This window comes from Chiloscyllium plagiosum, chromosome 6 (assembly GCF_004010195.1).
Source record: "Chiloscyllium plagiosum isolate BGI_BamShark_2017 chromosome 6, ASM401019v2, whole genome shotgun sequence".
Classification (NCBI taxonomy): Eukaryota; Metazoa; Chordata; class Chondrichthyes; order Orectolobiformes; family Hemiscylliidae; genus Chiloscyllium; species Chiloscyllium plagiosum.
Genome location: NC_057715.1, coordinates 1,988,730 through 2,003,711, shown reverse-complemented (window position 1 = coordinate 2,003,711; position 14,982 = coordinate 1,988,730). Strand labels below are relative to the sequence as shown.

General features: G+C 41.6%; 1 protein-coding gene across 3 annotated transcripts in view; it reads left to right on the top strand.

The window, feature by feature from the left end:
- The window catches only part of tdrd3 (tudor domain containing 3), a 143,112-nt gene that overhangs the window by 80,662 nt on the left and 47,468 nt on the right, over window positions 1–14,982 (top strand). For all 3 annotated transcript variants that reach the window (XM_043691162.1, XM_043691163.1, XM_043691164.1), the window contains exon 11: window positions 8,992–9,869. In XM_043691162.1, the coding sequence (XP_043547097.1) occupies window positions 8,992–9,869 (878 nt within the window). The remainder of the gene's footprint in view (window positions 1–8,991; window positions 9,870–14,982) is intronic.

Sequence of the window (14,982 nt, the reverse complement as noted above, 5' to 3'; positions counted from 1 at the left end):
TCCCTATTCCTCGAATCTCTGTCACGTGGCACGGGTAACAAACCAGAGACACCAACTCTGTTCGTTCTAACTCTGAGCTTCCAACCTAGCTCCCTGAAAGCCTGTCTAACATCCTCGGCACTCCTCCTACCTATGTCGTTGGTGCCAATGTGGACCACGACTTCGGGCTGCTCCCCCTTCCCCTCCAGGACCCGGAAAACACGATCAGAGATGTCACGTACCCTTGCACCTGGGAGGCAACATACCAAACGTGAGTCTCTCTCGTTCCCACAAAACCGCCTATCTGTGCCCCTAACTATCGAGTCCCCAATTACTACTGCTCTGCTCTTCTTCACCCTTCCCTTCTGAGTAACGGGGACAGGCTCCGTGCCAGAGGCCTGGGCCCCGTTACTTACCCCTGGTAAGTCGTCCCCCCACAAGTATCCAAAACGGTATACTTGTTCTTGAGGGGAACGGCTGCAGGGGGTCCCTGCACTGGTTGCTTCCTCCCAGTCCCCCTCACTGTCACCCATTTATCTGCCATCTTTGGAGTTACTACTTCCCTCAAGCTCCGATCTATGACCCCCTCTGCCTCCCGAATGATCCTAAGTTCATCCAATTCCAGCTCCAGTTCCCTAACACGGTCTTGGAGGAGCTGGAGATGGGTGCACTTCCTGCAAGTGTAATCAGCAGGGACGTCCATGGCATCCCTCACCTCAAACATGTTGCAAGAGGAACATTGCGCTGCCTTCACTGCCTTCCCTCTGAAAGTAACCTTTTATAAAAAAAACTGGGTCTAAAGAATACAACAAGCAAAATGCAGCACTTACCTACTTACCACAACGGGTCTTATTATTTAGGTTAGAGGAGGAGGGCGGGTGGGAGACACTACCTCTGTAGTGCCTCGGGTTCTTCTCCTGCGCGCTTTTAAAGGGAAAAAACCTACCCGGCTGCCCCTCCGGTCTTCGTCACTTCCCCCTGCTGCTCCCGCTCTTTCTGTAAAGAGAGAAAAAAAACACCGCTGCCCGCTACCGGTAAGTAATTTTAAAACAAACTGTCTTACCTTAGCTGCTGCTCACACTCAAAGTGAATGCTGATTGTAGTCATAAGAGTGCAGAGGAATATCAACTTCACTGTGAGAGGTCCATTCAAAAGTTTAATAAGTCTTGAATCTGTTGGTACATATCTTCAAATTTTCATATCTTCTCCTTCATAGAAGAAGGTAGAGGGAGTATAAATGATGTGGAAGGGGTCTTTAGTTACGTCGGAAGTTTTCCTGAGGCAGCAGTCAGTGCAGATGGAATAAATGGGTGGAAGGCCGGTTTGCATGATGAACTGGGCTGCATTCACAACGTTCTGTAATTTCTTGTAGTCTTGGACAGAGTAGTTGCCATACCAAGCTGTGATGCATCTGGTTAGGATGCTTACCAATAAAAATTGGTAAGAGTCACTGTGGACATGTTGAATTTCCTTAGTTTACTGAAGAAGTAGAGCTGTTAGTATGCTTTCTTGACTGTAGCATTAACATGGATGGACCAGGACAGATTGGTGATATTTATTCCGAGGAACTTGAAGCTCTCAACCATCTTCACCTCAGTATCATTGATACAGACAAGGCATGTGTTCCATTTGCTTCCTGAAGTCAATGACCAGCTCCTTCATTTTGCTGATATCGAGGGAGAAATTTTTGTCTTTACGCAGTGCAACTCGGCTCTCTATTTCTTTGTACTTTTCATTGTTTAAGATCCAATCCAATGTGGTGCTGTCATCAGCAAACTGGTAAATGGAGTTAGAGCAGAATTTGGCCAGTCCTGAGTATGTAAGGAATATAGTAAGGAGCTGAGTACACAGCCTTGTGGTGCACTGGTGTTGAGTACTATCATGGAAAAAATGTTGTTGCCTATCCTTACTGACTGCGGTCTGTGGGTCAGGGAGTTAAGGATTCAGTTGCAGAGGGGGTAGAGAGTTCTGGGTCTCGAACTTGAAGAGGCTGTTTGGAATTATAGTGTTCGATGCAGAGCTAAAATCAGTAGGATTCTGTGTGTGGCTATCCTCGTCATCCAGGTATTCCAGGGATGAGTGTTGAGGCCAGGGAGATGGTGTCTGCCCTGGACCTATTGTGACAGGTGAATTGTAGTCGATCAAGACAATCTTGGAGGCTGGAGTTAATGTGTGCCTAACGTCTCGAAGCACTTCGTGATGATGGATGTCAGAGCCACTGTGCAACAGCCATTAAGGCATGCTGCCTAATTTTACTTTGGCACCAGGGTAATAGTGGTCGTCTTGAAGTAGGTGGGAATCTCCAATTGGATTAAGGAGAGGTTTTGCAACCTTTTCACTTTTAATGGTCTGTGTATATGCATCAATGACATCTTCATCCTCCACTCCCTTTAAAACCGAACTCCTTTGTTTTAGGTTTCTATTTAGGTTTCTTTGTTCTTCCTACCATAATGTATCATCTCACATTTCCGTTATGTTGCACCTTCCAGCAGTCTGTCCATTCCATCAGCCTGTTTAAATACTCTTGATCTATTATTATCTGGCTCTCCGTTTCATAGTTCAGTCCGGTGACAAATTTTGTCACTTTTAAATTTCAAAACCTGGCCTTGAATGATATTATCAAGCAAACGCAAAATCCTAATATTGAGCGCTAATGAACCCCACCACGTGCTGTCTTCCTGTCTGAATACAGTTGATCATCACTCATTCATCTTACAGAATGGGAATTATGTTGACCAAGTATCAAATACCTTTTAATTCCAGATAAACAGTGGCAGTACCAATACCCTTATCAACTGTCGGATATGTAATCAAAAATGTTATTTTTAGTTAGAGGTAAAATGTTTTGCCTTTAACAAATTTTTGCTGAATTTACTTAGGTAATCAATGCATGCCCGGGAGAACCTTTTCCTTTTGTTATAGATTATCATTTCTAAAAACTTTACCTTCACTGAGATACAGCCAAAGCTTGTACTTTGCTATTTTTCCGCCTTGAATTAAATTTGTGTGCAAGCGTTTGCAGTGTTCAAGGCCTTTTGAGTCACCAGTCTGAGCTGGTTTGGAACAGTGTGGCTGTCTGTGTTAGGGCAATTAAATACTCGATTCTCCCTCCTGTGCACTTTTTCCAACTCTGATTCCTACAGATTTGCTCCTCTGTATCTCTCTCATTAGTTCCTACACTATAGAGTACACTCAATAGTGCAGTGATATCTTTGGTTCTTTCGCAACTGTTCTTGAGCACTCCAAAATAATTTCCCTCCAGCACTGAAATATTCCCTGATAAATATTTCTTTTCCAAATACCTTGTATCCAGGGATATTTCATACACCATTTTGCCCATTTAGAAACTACTCTGATGCCAAGATTTTCATTCCTTTGGGGATAGCCAAAGCCAAGTTCACTAACCTTACTTACAATGCAACTTCTGTTCTTATGCAAATGCAATTAATGTGCATTCGATCTTTTTGCGATTTTGTCTGACCCTTGTCCAATGTACGTAATGCCATCCCTTTTCTTACCCTTGTGCTATCTGTCTACTGGTTCTTCTGTATATCTGCATTTTGCTTTGCTAGTGTTATATCCTCATTTCCACCCCCTTGTAAAATTAGTTTAAACACTCTTCGACAGCACTAGTATATTGACCTGAGAGCGCATTGGTCTCACTTGCACCAGACTGCCTCAAGTTTGCTGAGCATCCCCACACCAATGAAGACCACCTGAATTCTAAGCCATTGTTTCCAGCAATGGTCCTCTGATAAGGTCAGAGGAAGAAATCATTAAATGATCACAACTCTGAGAGGATTACAGTGATTGGGAGAAAGGGCAGAGGTTACATGAAATGGAGGCTAAGTGAAGATGCCTGGCAACACTTGGTTGAACTGTGCAGGAGAGGGAGGATCATTGCACCTCCCATTTCCGTACTCAACTAATGATTTCTTTTAAGTTCATATGGTCCCTTTAATTAGTGTTGGTGTGACCTGGCTTTCTGAATGCAGCTGACCTAACAACAGTTTTGTTGGAGTTAAGTTGCAAAAGTGGGTGTCAAATGGATTTCGAATCCTGCAAAAAAACCGAGGGATTGGTGTTTCACATATTGGCTGTGGATGAATCAGGCTGACATTCTTAAATTTAAGGGGTTGTTGTTTTTGCCTGCCTTTAGATTTTAAGTATTTCTTTCTATGTTGGTACTCCTTTTGATATTTCTGATCCCAGAATAATTCTGGCTTTTTCTTTTCTCATTGTGGATAGTCCATTTAAGATGCATAGAAATATTTAAGTAAAATGTCGTGACACAAATATACACTTGTCCTTGAAGTATTTTTTAGTAAATGATTTAATATTAATACTATGATTTGAGATGTGATGGAGAGAGTGTATTCTGCATCGATTTCTTTTGGTGCAACATTCCAAACTTTTTCTTCCTTGGTATTCTAACCCCTTGGCTTGTTGCCAATCTTTTGTGCTTTGTTGTTTGTTGAGATAGCTCCTTCATTGTAATTTTTTCAGGAGTTTTAGTTGGGCATCAGTTCCTCCTGTGCTTGCTGTGCTCTGACTTGAACTTGCCTGAGATTTGTTTCCACAGCTAGCTCAGAAGTTAATAATGGAAAGAAAATTATGTATTTTTCACTGGTGGCAATTGCTGAGCAAAATTATATTTTAAGAGTTTAGAACTTCACTTTATTCCCCCTCTGTAAATAAGTGAGAAAGTGCAGAATGTCAACAAAAAATGCAGCCATGACTGCTGCCATTTTAATATAATTCTGGACTGAATGAAGTTGGTTACTGTTGGCTGTTTAAATAATAAAATAAATGAACCCCTTTTTTGTTTTATGTTCATTATATGCAAGATGTGATCTCTCTGCTTGTTTTGAACATTGTAATGCTCACAGTATGCTGAAGCTTGGTTTGAGATGTGTCATTTGGCTAATGTGTTGTGCATCTGGATTAATCTGTGTCATGTTGATGCTGTAGCTGCATGCGTGCAATCCAATGCTGTGAGGAGCAATGCTGCTCTGCTGTCTTTCCTGACCATGCTAAAATTAGAACATAGAACGTTCCAGCGAAGTACAGGCCCTTCAGCCAACAATGTTGTGCCGACCTGTGAAACCAATCTGAAGCCCATCTAACCTACACTGTTCCATTGTCATCCATCTGTTTATCCAATGACCATTTAAATGCCCTTAATGTTGGTGAGTCTGCTACTGTTGCAGGCAGTGCATTCCACGCCCTTACAACTGAGTAAAGAACCTACCTCTGACATCTGTCCTATATCTATCACCCCTCAATTTAAAGCTATATCCCCTTGTGCTAGCCATCACCATCTGAGGAAAAAGGCTCTCACTGTCCACCCTACCTAATCCTCTGATCATCTTGTATGCCTCTATTAGGTCAGCTCTCAACCTTCTTCCCTCTAACAAAAAGTCCCTCAGCCTTTCCTCATAAGACCTTCCCTCCATACCAGGAAGCATCCTGGTAAATCTCCTCTGCACCCTTTCCAATGTTTCCACATCCTTCCTATAATACGGCAACCAGAACTGTATACAATGCTCCAAGTGCAGCCACACCAGAGTTTTGTACAGCTGCAACATAACCTCATGGTTCCAAAACGCAATCCCTCTACCGGGAAAAGCTAACACACTGTTTGCCTTCTTAACAACCCTATCAACCTGGATGGCAACTTTCAGGGACCTATGCCTTGGACATAGATTAGGGATAGTCACACTTTTCTACATAAAATTCCATTTGCTACCTCTCAGCCCAGCTCTGCAGCTTCTCTATGTCTCTCTGTAACCCAAAACATCCTTCATCACTATCCACAACTCTACCGACCTTAGTGTCATCTGCAAACTTACTAACCCATCCTTCTACACCCTCATCCAGATAATTAGTAAAAAAGGCAAACAGCAGTAGCCCTAAAACAGATCCTTGCAGTACACCACTAGTAACTGAACTCGAGGAGGAACATTTCTCATCAACCACTACCACCTGTCGTCTTTCAGCTCGCTAATAACTGATCTAAACTACTAAATCATCCTCAATCCCATGCCTCCGTATTTTCTGCAATAGACTACTATGGAGAACCTTATCAAATGCCTCACTGAAATCCATATAATCACAAATGGCTTTACCCTCATCCACCTGTTTGGTCACCTTCTCAAAGAAGGAGAAAGTGAGGACTGCAGATGCTGGAGATCAGAGCTGAAAAATGTGTTGCTGGAAAAGCGCAGCAGGTCAGGCAGCATCCAAGAAGCAGGAGAATCGATGTTTCAGGCATAAGCCCTTCTTCAGGAATCAGGAGGGTGTGCCAAGCAGGCTAAGATAAAAGGTAGGAAGGAGGGACTTGAGGGGCGTTGGGAATGCGATAGGTGGAAGGAGGTTGAGGTGAGGGTGATAGGCCGGAGAGAGGGTGGGGGGGGCGGAGAGGTCGGGAAGAAGATTGCAGGTCAAGAAGGCGGTGCTGAGTCTGAGGGTTGGGATTGAGATAAGGTGGGGGGAGGGGAAATGAGAAAGCTGGAGAAATCTGCATTCATCCCTTGTGGTTGGAGGGTTCCGAGGCGGAAGATGAGGCGCTCTTCCTCCAGACGTCGTGTTGCCATGGTCTGGCGATGGAGGAGGCCAAGGACCTGCATGTCCTTGGCGGAGTGGGAGGGAATTTAAAGTGTTCAGCCACAGGGCGGTTGTGTTGGTTGGTGGGGTGTCCCAGAGGTGTTCTCTGAAACGTTCCGCAAGAAGGCGGCCTGTCTCCCCAATGTAGAGGAGAGGACAATGTAATGTTAGAGCTCCAGTATAAGGAAAATGAAAGAAGGCAACAAGGATGATATTATTGAGGTATATATGATCATTCATGTTATGGGAAAACTAAGTTTGCTGAAAGATTTCAGTTGCAAAAGGAGAATAAGTGGATCTGACTTCAAGCTGATTCAAAGTAAAATTAGAGCTGATGTCATGAAATTATTTATCCAGTAATCGACAGATTTGCTGGACGTCCACGTTGGAGTATCGGATTACTGTGATAGCGAAACAGTGACCTGTTTGTCGAAGTGGATGAGCTGAGGTTAATTCTTAGTTATCCATCTGTAACAAATGGATGTCCCTATGTATTCAATTCAGATCCTTCATAATCTTGGAACATCTCTATTAAACCTCCTTTTTTCACCAAGATGAGCAGTTCGAACTTATATAACTGAACTAATTTATTCCTGAAATCATTCCTCCATTCTTTTCCAATTACTTCACAACCTTCTCGAAATCCACTGCTCATAAGTCGACATTGTATGCAAGCTTAGACTGGAAAAAAGCTTTATAAAAGTTCACCTTAACTTTATTGCCTCCACTGATGCTTCACATGTATCTCCAAGAGCTTTTGTTCTTGCATGTTCTTTAGAATTTATTTTAAACAGCCACTTCTCATTCATTATATGAAAATGCATAACTTTGTACTTCAGTGTGTTTGATTCCTTCTGCCATGTCTTCCCATTCGACTTGCTTTTGCATATCCTTTGACCATCCTCCTCCATTCACTATGCTCCAAAATTCCAAATTTTGAATTTGAGCTCCACTCGCCAAAGTGTAAGTCATTTACATAAATTGCTTGAAGCAGTGGTCCTTTGTACTGATTCTTGGAAAAACTGTCATTTTTAAATTCAACACAAAGCTACTTGCTACCCCTCTGTTTCCTGTCACTTAGACAGCTTTATATCCATGTTGCCCTTTTTATTTCTTGGTGTTCAGCTAGAGTTGATACAAGATATTGACAGTTGAAAACTTAGCTTCAGCTTCTGAACCAAACATGAGAATAATGAGCATTAACTAAAGTAGTTTGCATTTAGTGGCACCTTCTAGAAAAATGTCCAACCAAGCTTTGCAAATATATAGTCAAACAATAATGATGAGTATGAATAGAGATGTAGGTTTTAGAGAGGAGAGAATCTGATGCATTAGGGAGTAAGTTCCAATGCAAGGTCTCGAGCCAATGGAAGACGCTCACCATTGTCTGAGCAAAAGGAGATGAATTTGTAACTCTGTACAGTGAGAGTCACAGCACGGAACCAGGCTCTTTGGTCAAACCAGTCCATGCTGACCACAAACCCAAAGTAAACTAGTCCCTCTTGCATTCACTTCGCCCGTATTCCTCCCAACATTTTTTATTCATGGACTTATCTAGATGTCTTAACTGTTGTAACTGTATCTGCATCCACCACTTCCTCTGCTAGTTAATTCCACACAAACCAGTGTTTAAAACAAAAAAAATTGCCCATTGTGTCTTTTTCTTTAAATCTTTCTCCCTCTCATCTTAAAAATATTCCCCCAGTCTTGAAATCTCCCATTCTCGGGGAAAGACACCTGCCATTCACCGTATCCACACTTAATCATGAATTTATGAACCTCTAATAGGTCACTCCTCAACCTCCTACATTCTAGTGAAAAAGGTCCCAGCCTGTCCAGTCTCTTATTATGACTCAAGCCCTCCATTCACAACTGTGCACTGTACTCCAGAAGTGGCCTCACCAATGTCCTGTGCAACCTCAATATAACGTACCAACATGTATACTCTTAATCACCCTATCTATATGTGATGTCGAAAACATTCAGCGAAGTTTAGCTTGTGGATGACTCCTTAAGTTAGCTGGACTACACATTCTGCTTTAAAATATGAAGTCCTTTGTAAGATAATAAAAGCAAATGTTTAATGTTCTATGTACTTTGGGAAGTAGAGTTATGGACTGAGAGACTCCTGAAAATTTGCATCTTATGAGATATATTCTCTATCTTGTTAGTTTATAACGAATTGAATTGCATTTATTGTCATGTGTGAAAAGGCACAGTGAAAAGCTTTCTTATGAGCAATACAGGCAGATCACATAGTTAAGTAGCACAGATATGTAAATAATTGGTAACAGTGGCAAAAACAAAAACACAGGTCCAGGTGAATGTTAAGAGTTATATGGTGTAAAAAATTATTGGAAGTGAAACAAACTGAGTCTTACTTTATTGTTTGTATTTGTTTTTTAGAATCAAAAATGCAACCTGCGCATCACCCAAGCACTGACAAAAGTATTGGTATGAAGGGCTCTCAGCACAAGAATGCTCCATGGAGTAATGATCGGCCACAAAAACACGACAGGCCACCTCGCTTCCAAAGAGAGAATGTAATTGCTAGACAAGCTTTGGAGAACCATGGTACACAGCGGGGCAGAGGCCCTGAAAGATACAATTCTACTGGATCTAACCAATGGATAGATGATGGAAGAAGAGGTGGCAAGCATTACCCTGGCAATGAAAGGCTAAGAGACTATGAGCAGCAAATTAGTCACTTGACTCATGAGTCAGCTAGAAAGACTAAAGGAGAAAGCCAAATAAATAAACTAGGAGATGTTCTCGGTTCACTGGACTTTAAAGGTAGCCAGATTAAAAAAGAACATTTGGATAACAGTGGTCAGCAGCGAGGAAAATTTGAAAACCAGAGGCATAATTATAATACTTTCAATGACCGGAAAGGTATCGAACTATCTCAAGTAATTGGTAGTGGGATCTCTGGAAATGTGAAAAACTCAAGGGACTTGAATTTACACGTTGACAACACCTCTACACGAATTGTTGATTCATGTAACATGTCTAATGGACAATTAGAAGATTCCTTTTTGAGGAGAAGAACAGGACCTATTAAATCATCAGAACCTAGCCAGTCAAAGTTTACTGAATATTCTCAGAGCAATAATGGGATTTATGATTCCGGGTCAAAGAAAAGAACCGGACCAATTAAACCAGAAAGAACGTGGGAAAGACCTTATGAAACTGATTACCCTTCTTCAGCAGTGTCAAATAAATCACAGCTTAGTGATTGGAGACCAGGGGATCAGTGTTTAGCTCTTTATTGGGAAGATAACAAGGTAAGATTGATTATCTTGGACTTGACATAATTGATAGAGTAAATTTCAAGGGTAATGTGAAGTGGAAACAAACCATTTTTTAGGTGCTGAATGTCAATATTGAGTATTCCCAAGTCAGATGTAACACAATTTACTGTAAAGTAAAAGTTCCTTTACTTTGCTCCACCAATGTATGTGCCTTAGAAAAATATTACATTGTGGTGTTCGACTTTCTATTGTTCTGTCATAGCCTGTGAAAGGAAGTGGGAACAAATCATTGGGATATTTTTGGTTTGGACTGCTATCTGTTAACAACTAGTTTGAAACTATCTCAGTCCTCAATCAGGACCTGAAGTTTTCCTTTCTATTTCAGGAAACAATGCAAATGAGTGTACCATAGTGAAAGTCTAATGCACCAATTTTCCTCAACGTCGGTTCCGACAAGAGTAATTCAATTTGTTTTTGTTCATGTCTTTTTTTTGGTTTTCTTTTGTAGCTGACTAATTCTCTCTCCGATTTATCCACACTGGTTGATGACTTAAAACAATGTTTTCTATCCAATTCAAAGTTCACCTGTATTCCTTTGGTTCATAAGATCAGAAGAAGTGGCAGCAGGCGTAGGCCATTCAGCCTATTTAGGGTGTTCTTCCGTTATATGTAATCATGGCAGATCTAGTTGAATATTTTTATGCTGGGTCACATCCATTTTTTTTTTATCTTCAGAAATCCACTAATCATTGTGATTAACACCGCCAATGATTAAACCTCCAGCTATCTTGGACAGAAAATTCCAAAGATTCTCACCCTCTGCGTAAAGAAATGCCACCTCCTTTTAGTTGTAACTGACCTACTCCTTCATCTGAGATTCTGTTCCCTGGATCTTATACCCCACTACAAAGCCAGGGAAAACCCTTTCTGTATCTCCCCTTTTTCTTTACCCTCTTAAGAATTTTGCTTGAATGAGATCATCTCTCACTATATTCTAAATTCCAGAAAATATAGGACAAGTGTACAGAATCTTTCCTCAAAGACCGTCTCAACATCCCAAGAATTAGTTCAGTGAACATTTGTTGCTCTCCTGCGATGGCAAGTATATGTCTTGTGTAGATAAGGAAACCTGAACTGGACATAATACTCTAGCTGTGACTTCCCCAAGGCTCTATACAGTCACAGTCTTTAATCTTTACTCCAGTGCTCAGATCCTCTTGCAATAAAGTCTAAGATACGATTTCCCACCTTAATTACTTGCTGTGTCTGCACTTTAAATTTGTGACTCTTGACAAGAATATCCAAATCCCTTTGAAGTTCAACACTTGTGGCCTCTTGGGATTTAAAAAATACTCTATTTGATTTTCCTACCGGAGTATGCAACCTCTCATTTCTCCAAGTTGTATTCCATCTGCTAATTTTGAAGCATCCTTTCATCATCCTTCCAACTCTCCTTCCTATCTAAAATTGTGACGTCTGCAGACTTTGAAAATGTTACATATGATTCCATACCCGCATAATTGCTATGCATTGAGAGTGGCTGATGCCAAAAGCACTGCTTTGTCAGTAGCTTACTTGTAACAGGATACCAACCCGCAAATGAACTATCTGTTTTCTGTCTATTAATTAGTTCTCAGTCCATGCCAATATGGTGCAGTCCCATGTGTTGTAATTTTATTTGCTAATCTGTTTTGTGGTACCTTTATTGGAAAGTTTCTAAAAAGCTAACTATGCCACATTTACCAGTTTCGCACTTATCCAATTTGCAAATTACAGAAGACTGTAGGAACCAATCAATTCAGTGGTCAGATTGGGGGAATAGTAACGAATTTAAATCCAGAAATGGTTTAGAACATAGAAAAGTACAGCACAGAACAGGCCCTTTGACCCACAATGTTGACCTGAGGGTTAATCCTAATGTGAAATAAAATAACTTGACCTACGCACCCCTCAACTCACTGCTATCCATGTGCATGTCTAGCGGTCGCTTAAATGTCTCTAATGGCTCTGCTTCCACCACCACTGCTGGCAAAGCATTCCATTCATTCGCAACTTTGTGTAAAGAATCTTCCTCTGACGTCTCCTCTATACCTTTCTCCTAATATCTTCAAACTATGACCCCTCATATCAGTCAATCCCGCCCTGGGGAAAAGTCTCTGGCTATTGACTCTATCCATTCCTCTCATTATCTTGTATACCTCGCTCAGGTCATCTCTCTTCCTCCTCCTCTCCAGAGAGAAAAGTCCCAGCTTAGTCAACCTTTCTTCATAAGACAAGCCCTCCAGTCCAGGCAGCATCCTGGTAAACCTTCTTTGCACCCTCTCCAAAGCCTTTATATCTTTCCTATAGTAGGGCGACCAGAACTGGACACAATATTCCAAGTGTGGTCTCATCAGGGACTTGTAGAGCTGCAGCAAAACCTCGTGACTCTTAAACTCGATCCCCCTGTTAATGAAAGCCAAAACACCATATGCTTGCTTAACAGCGCTACCAACTTGAGTGGCAACTTTGAGGGATCTATGTACTTGCACACCCAGATCCCTCTGTTCCTCCACACTGCCAACAATCCTGTCTTTAATCCTCTATTCAGCATCTGAGTTCAACCTTCCAAAATGCATCACTTCGCATTTATCCAGGTTGAACTCCATCTGCCATTTCTCAGCCCAGCTCTGCATCCTGTCTCTGTCACGCTGCAGCCTGCAGTAGCACTCAATACTATCAACGGCACCTCCAACCTTTGTGTCATCTGCACATTTACTAACCCACCCTTCAACCTCCTCATCCAAGTCATCTTTTAAAAATACAAAGAGCAGAGGCTCAAGAACGGAGCCCTGCGGGACCCGAGTCAACACTGACCTCCAGGCAGAATACTTTCCATCTACAACCACTCTGCCTTCTGTCAGCCAACCAAATCTGAATCCAGATGGCCAAATCTCCCTGTATCCCATACTTTTGAGTAGGCAAGAGAATTGTTGAATTTAGAGTGGGATTTGGGAGGCTTTAGTAGTTGGGAGTTATGTCGGCAAGGAGGCAGGCTTACTGCATGATTGGGATTAGGGGAACAAGAGTTGAGCGTGAGTGGAGTTGATGAAAAGGCAGGCTTTCTCCAAACAAATACCACCAATGTATTCATAGACGTGTTTGCCCTAGCACTTTTGCCTTGCAGAGTAATCTAGTAGGCCACAAACCCCAACCAAAACAAAGCGGAGATTAGACAGCGCATCACAGCTGTCAGAAATCTGTCCAAAGCCTCGAAAACCATTGCTTCTGAGCAACCAATACCCCAAAACCTCATTGTGACCCCACTAACAATTGTGAACCATCATTTGGGAAGCCATAGCATAGAATATAAGGGTGTGGAGAATAGATAAAATATTTCTCAGTGAGACTGCAGTTAGAGTTCTGGTCAATGCATTAATCGAAAGATGTGATTTTACAAGACAGAATATTGCATAGAATTGGGAAGTTTAGCTGTGAACAACAACCTTACGTTAACCCAGGTTGTTTACTGTGAAGTACTGAAAAGGAAAGACTGGTATTTAAATCATGCCAATCATGACCTTTGGCCACCCCAGAGTAGTTTGCAGCAAATAAGCATATGGTGCAGCAAATGCACCAGCCAAGTTGCACAAAGAAAATACCTGTAAACTGCAATATGCTGTTAATCCAATTTGTTTTTGTATTGTTAAAAGAAGGATAGATATTGATCAGGGTGCAAAATATTTTCTCCTGCACTTTCTTCTGAAATAGTACTGTTGTAACTTTATGTTCATGAGAGAAGATAGATGATTTTAACATAAGGCAACTTCACAGTCTCCCAGTCCTGCACTTTTATTTTTGTGCTAAGTCCTGAAGTTGAAACCTCAATGTCCTGACTCTGAGGCAAGTGTGCTATTAACAAAGCTGCAGCTGAAAGGAAGCTGATGGATGATTTAAATGAGGTGTCTGAAATTGAGGAATCTAGATCTAGATAAAGCAGTGCAGACTATAACCGTTAAGTGTAGGTTTGAATTAACTGTTTGGAATTTTTTTTCACCCAGAGGTGATGGAGGTCTGGAGCTCCCACTGGAAAAACTCTGAGGGAAGAAGCCCTTACTCTATTTAATGAACACATGGGTTTGCAGAAGTATGGACAAAGTAGTAGAAAGCAGGGTGAAGTTGGATAACTAATTTTGTTTTCAATACAAATGGGACAGAGTAAATGATCACCCCCCTCTCTTATAGAAGTTCTTCATGGATACATAGAAAATCTCCCTCACTCTGTTCTCCACCTGCTGATATGCTATGTCACGAATATAGTGAAGATGTACAACCTTAACATTGTTAACTTTGGAGAATAGCCATCCTGTGATCATTTACACGTCGTTCAAAAGACAGTGGAAATATATCCTTTGGTTCTTCAATGATGTATGAACCAAACTACTGCCAGTTTCCTTTTGGGGTGGCCAGATGCATTGAATCTAACATTCTCGTCCAATTTGAAAGTGAAATTCCCAAACATTTTCCATGGCTAAAAGAACTTTGAAGACACTATTTACTCTTCATATTCTTTCCCGTATTCTTGTTAAAAATTATAGTGGCTCAGTTGTTAGCACTGCTGTCTCCATGCCTGGGACCCTGGTTAGAGTTTGCACATTCTCCCCGTGTATGTGTGGGGTCCCTCTGGGTGCTCCAGTTTCCTCCCAGAATCCAATGATGTGTAGGTTCGGTAAATTGGCCATGCTAAATTGCCCATAGATCAGGGATGTGTAGATTAGGTGCATTCATCAGGGGTCAATGAACAGTAATAAGGAAATGGGCCTGGTGGGATACCCTTTGGAGGGTCGGTGTGGACCTGCTGGGCCGAAGGGCCTGTTTCCACACTGTGGGGATTCTATTCTGTTATGTTCTTCTATTCATCCCCTAGGTGGAAAACTTGACCAATTCCATGTAGCTTCTATTTACTTTGGCTTGTACAAGTGTCACGTGTTGACTATAGCACATCTACTTTGGGATGACCCAACCTCTGGAAATACCCCAAAAATCAGAACGGAGAGTTGCTTGTCCTTTTTTAGGCATGGCAAGTATGTTGTCTAGGCTCAGACCTTAAGTCTCCCTTCTCTGCATTTCCACCATTGTTCAAGATTGTTCTATTTCTACAATTAGT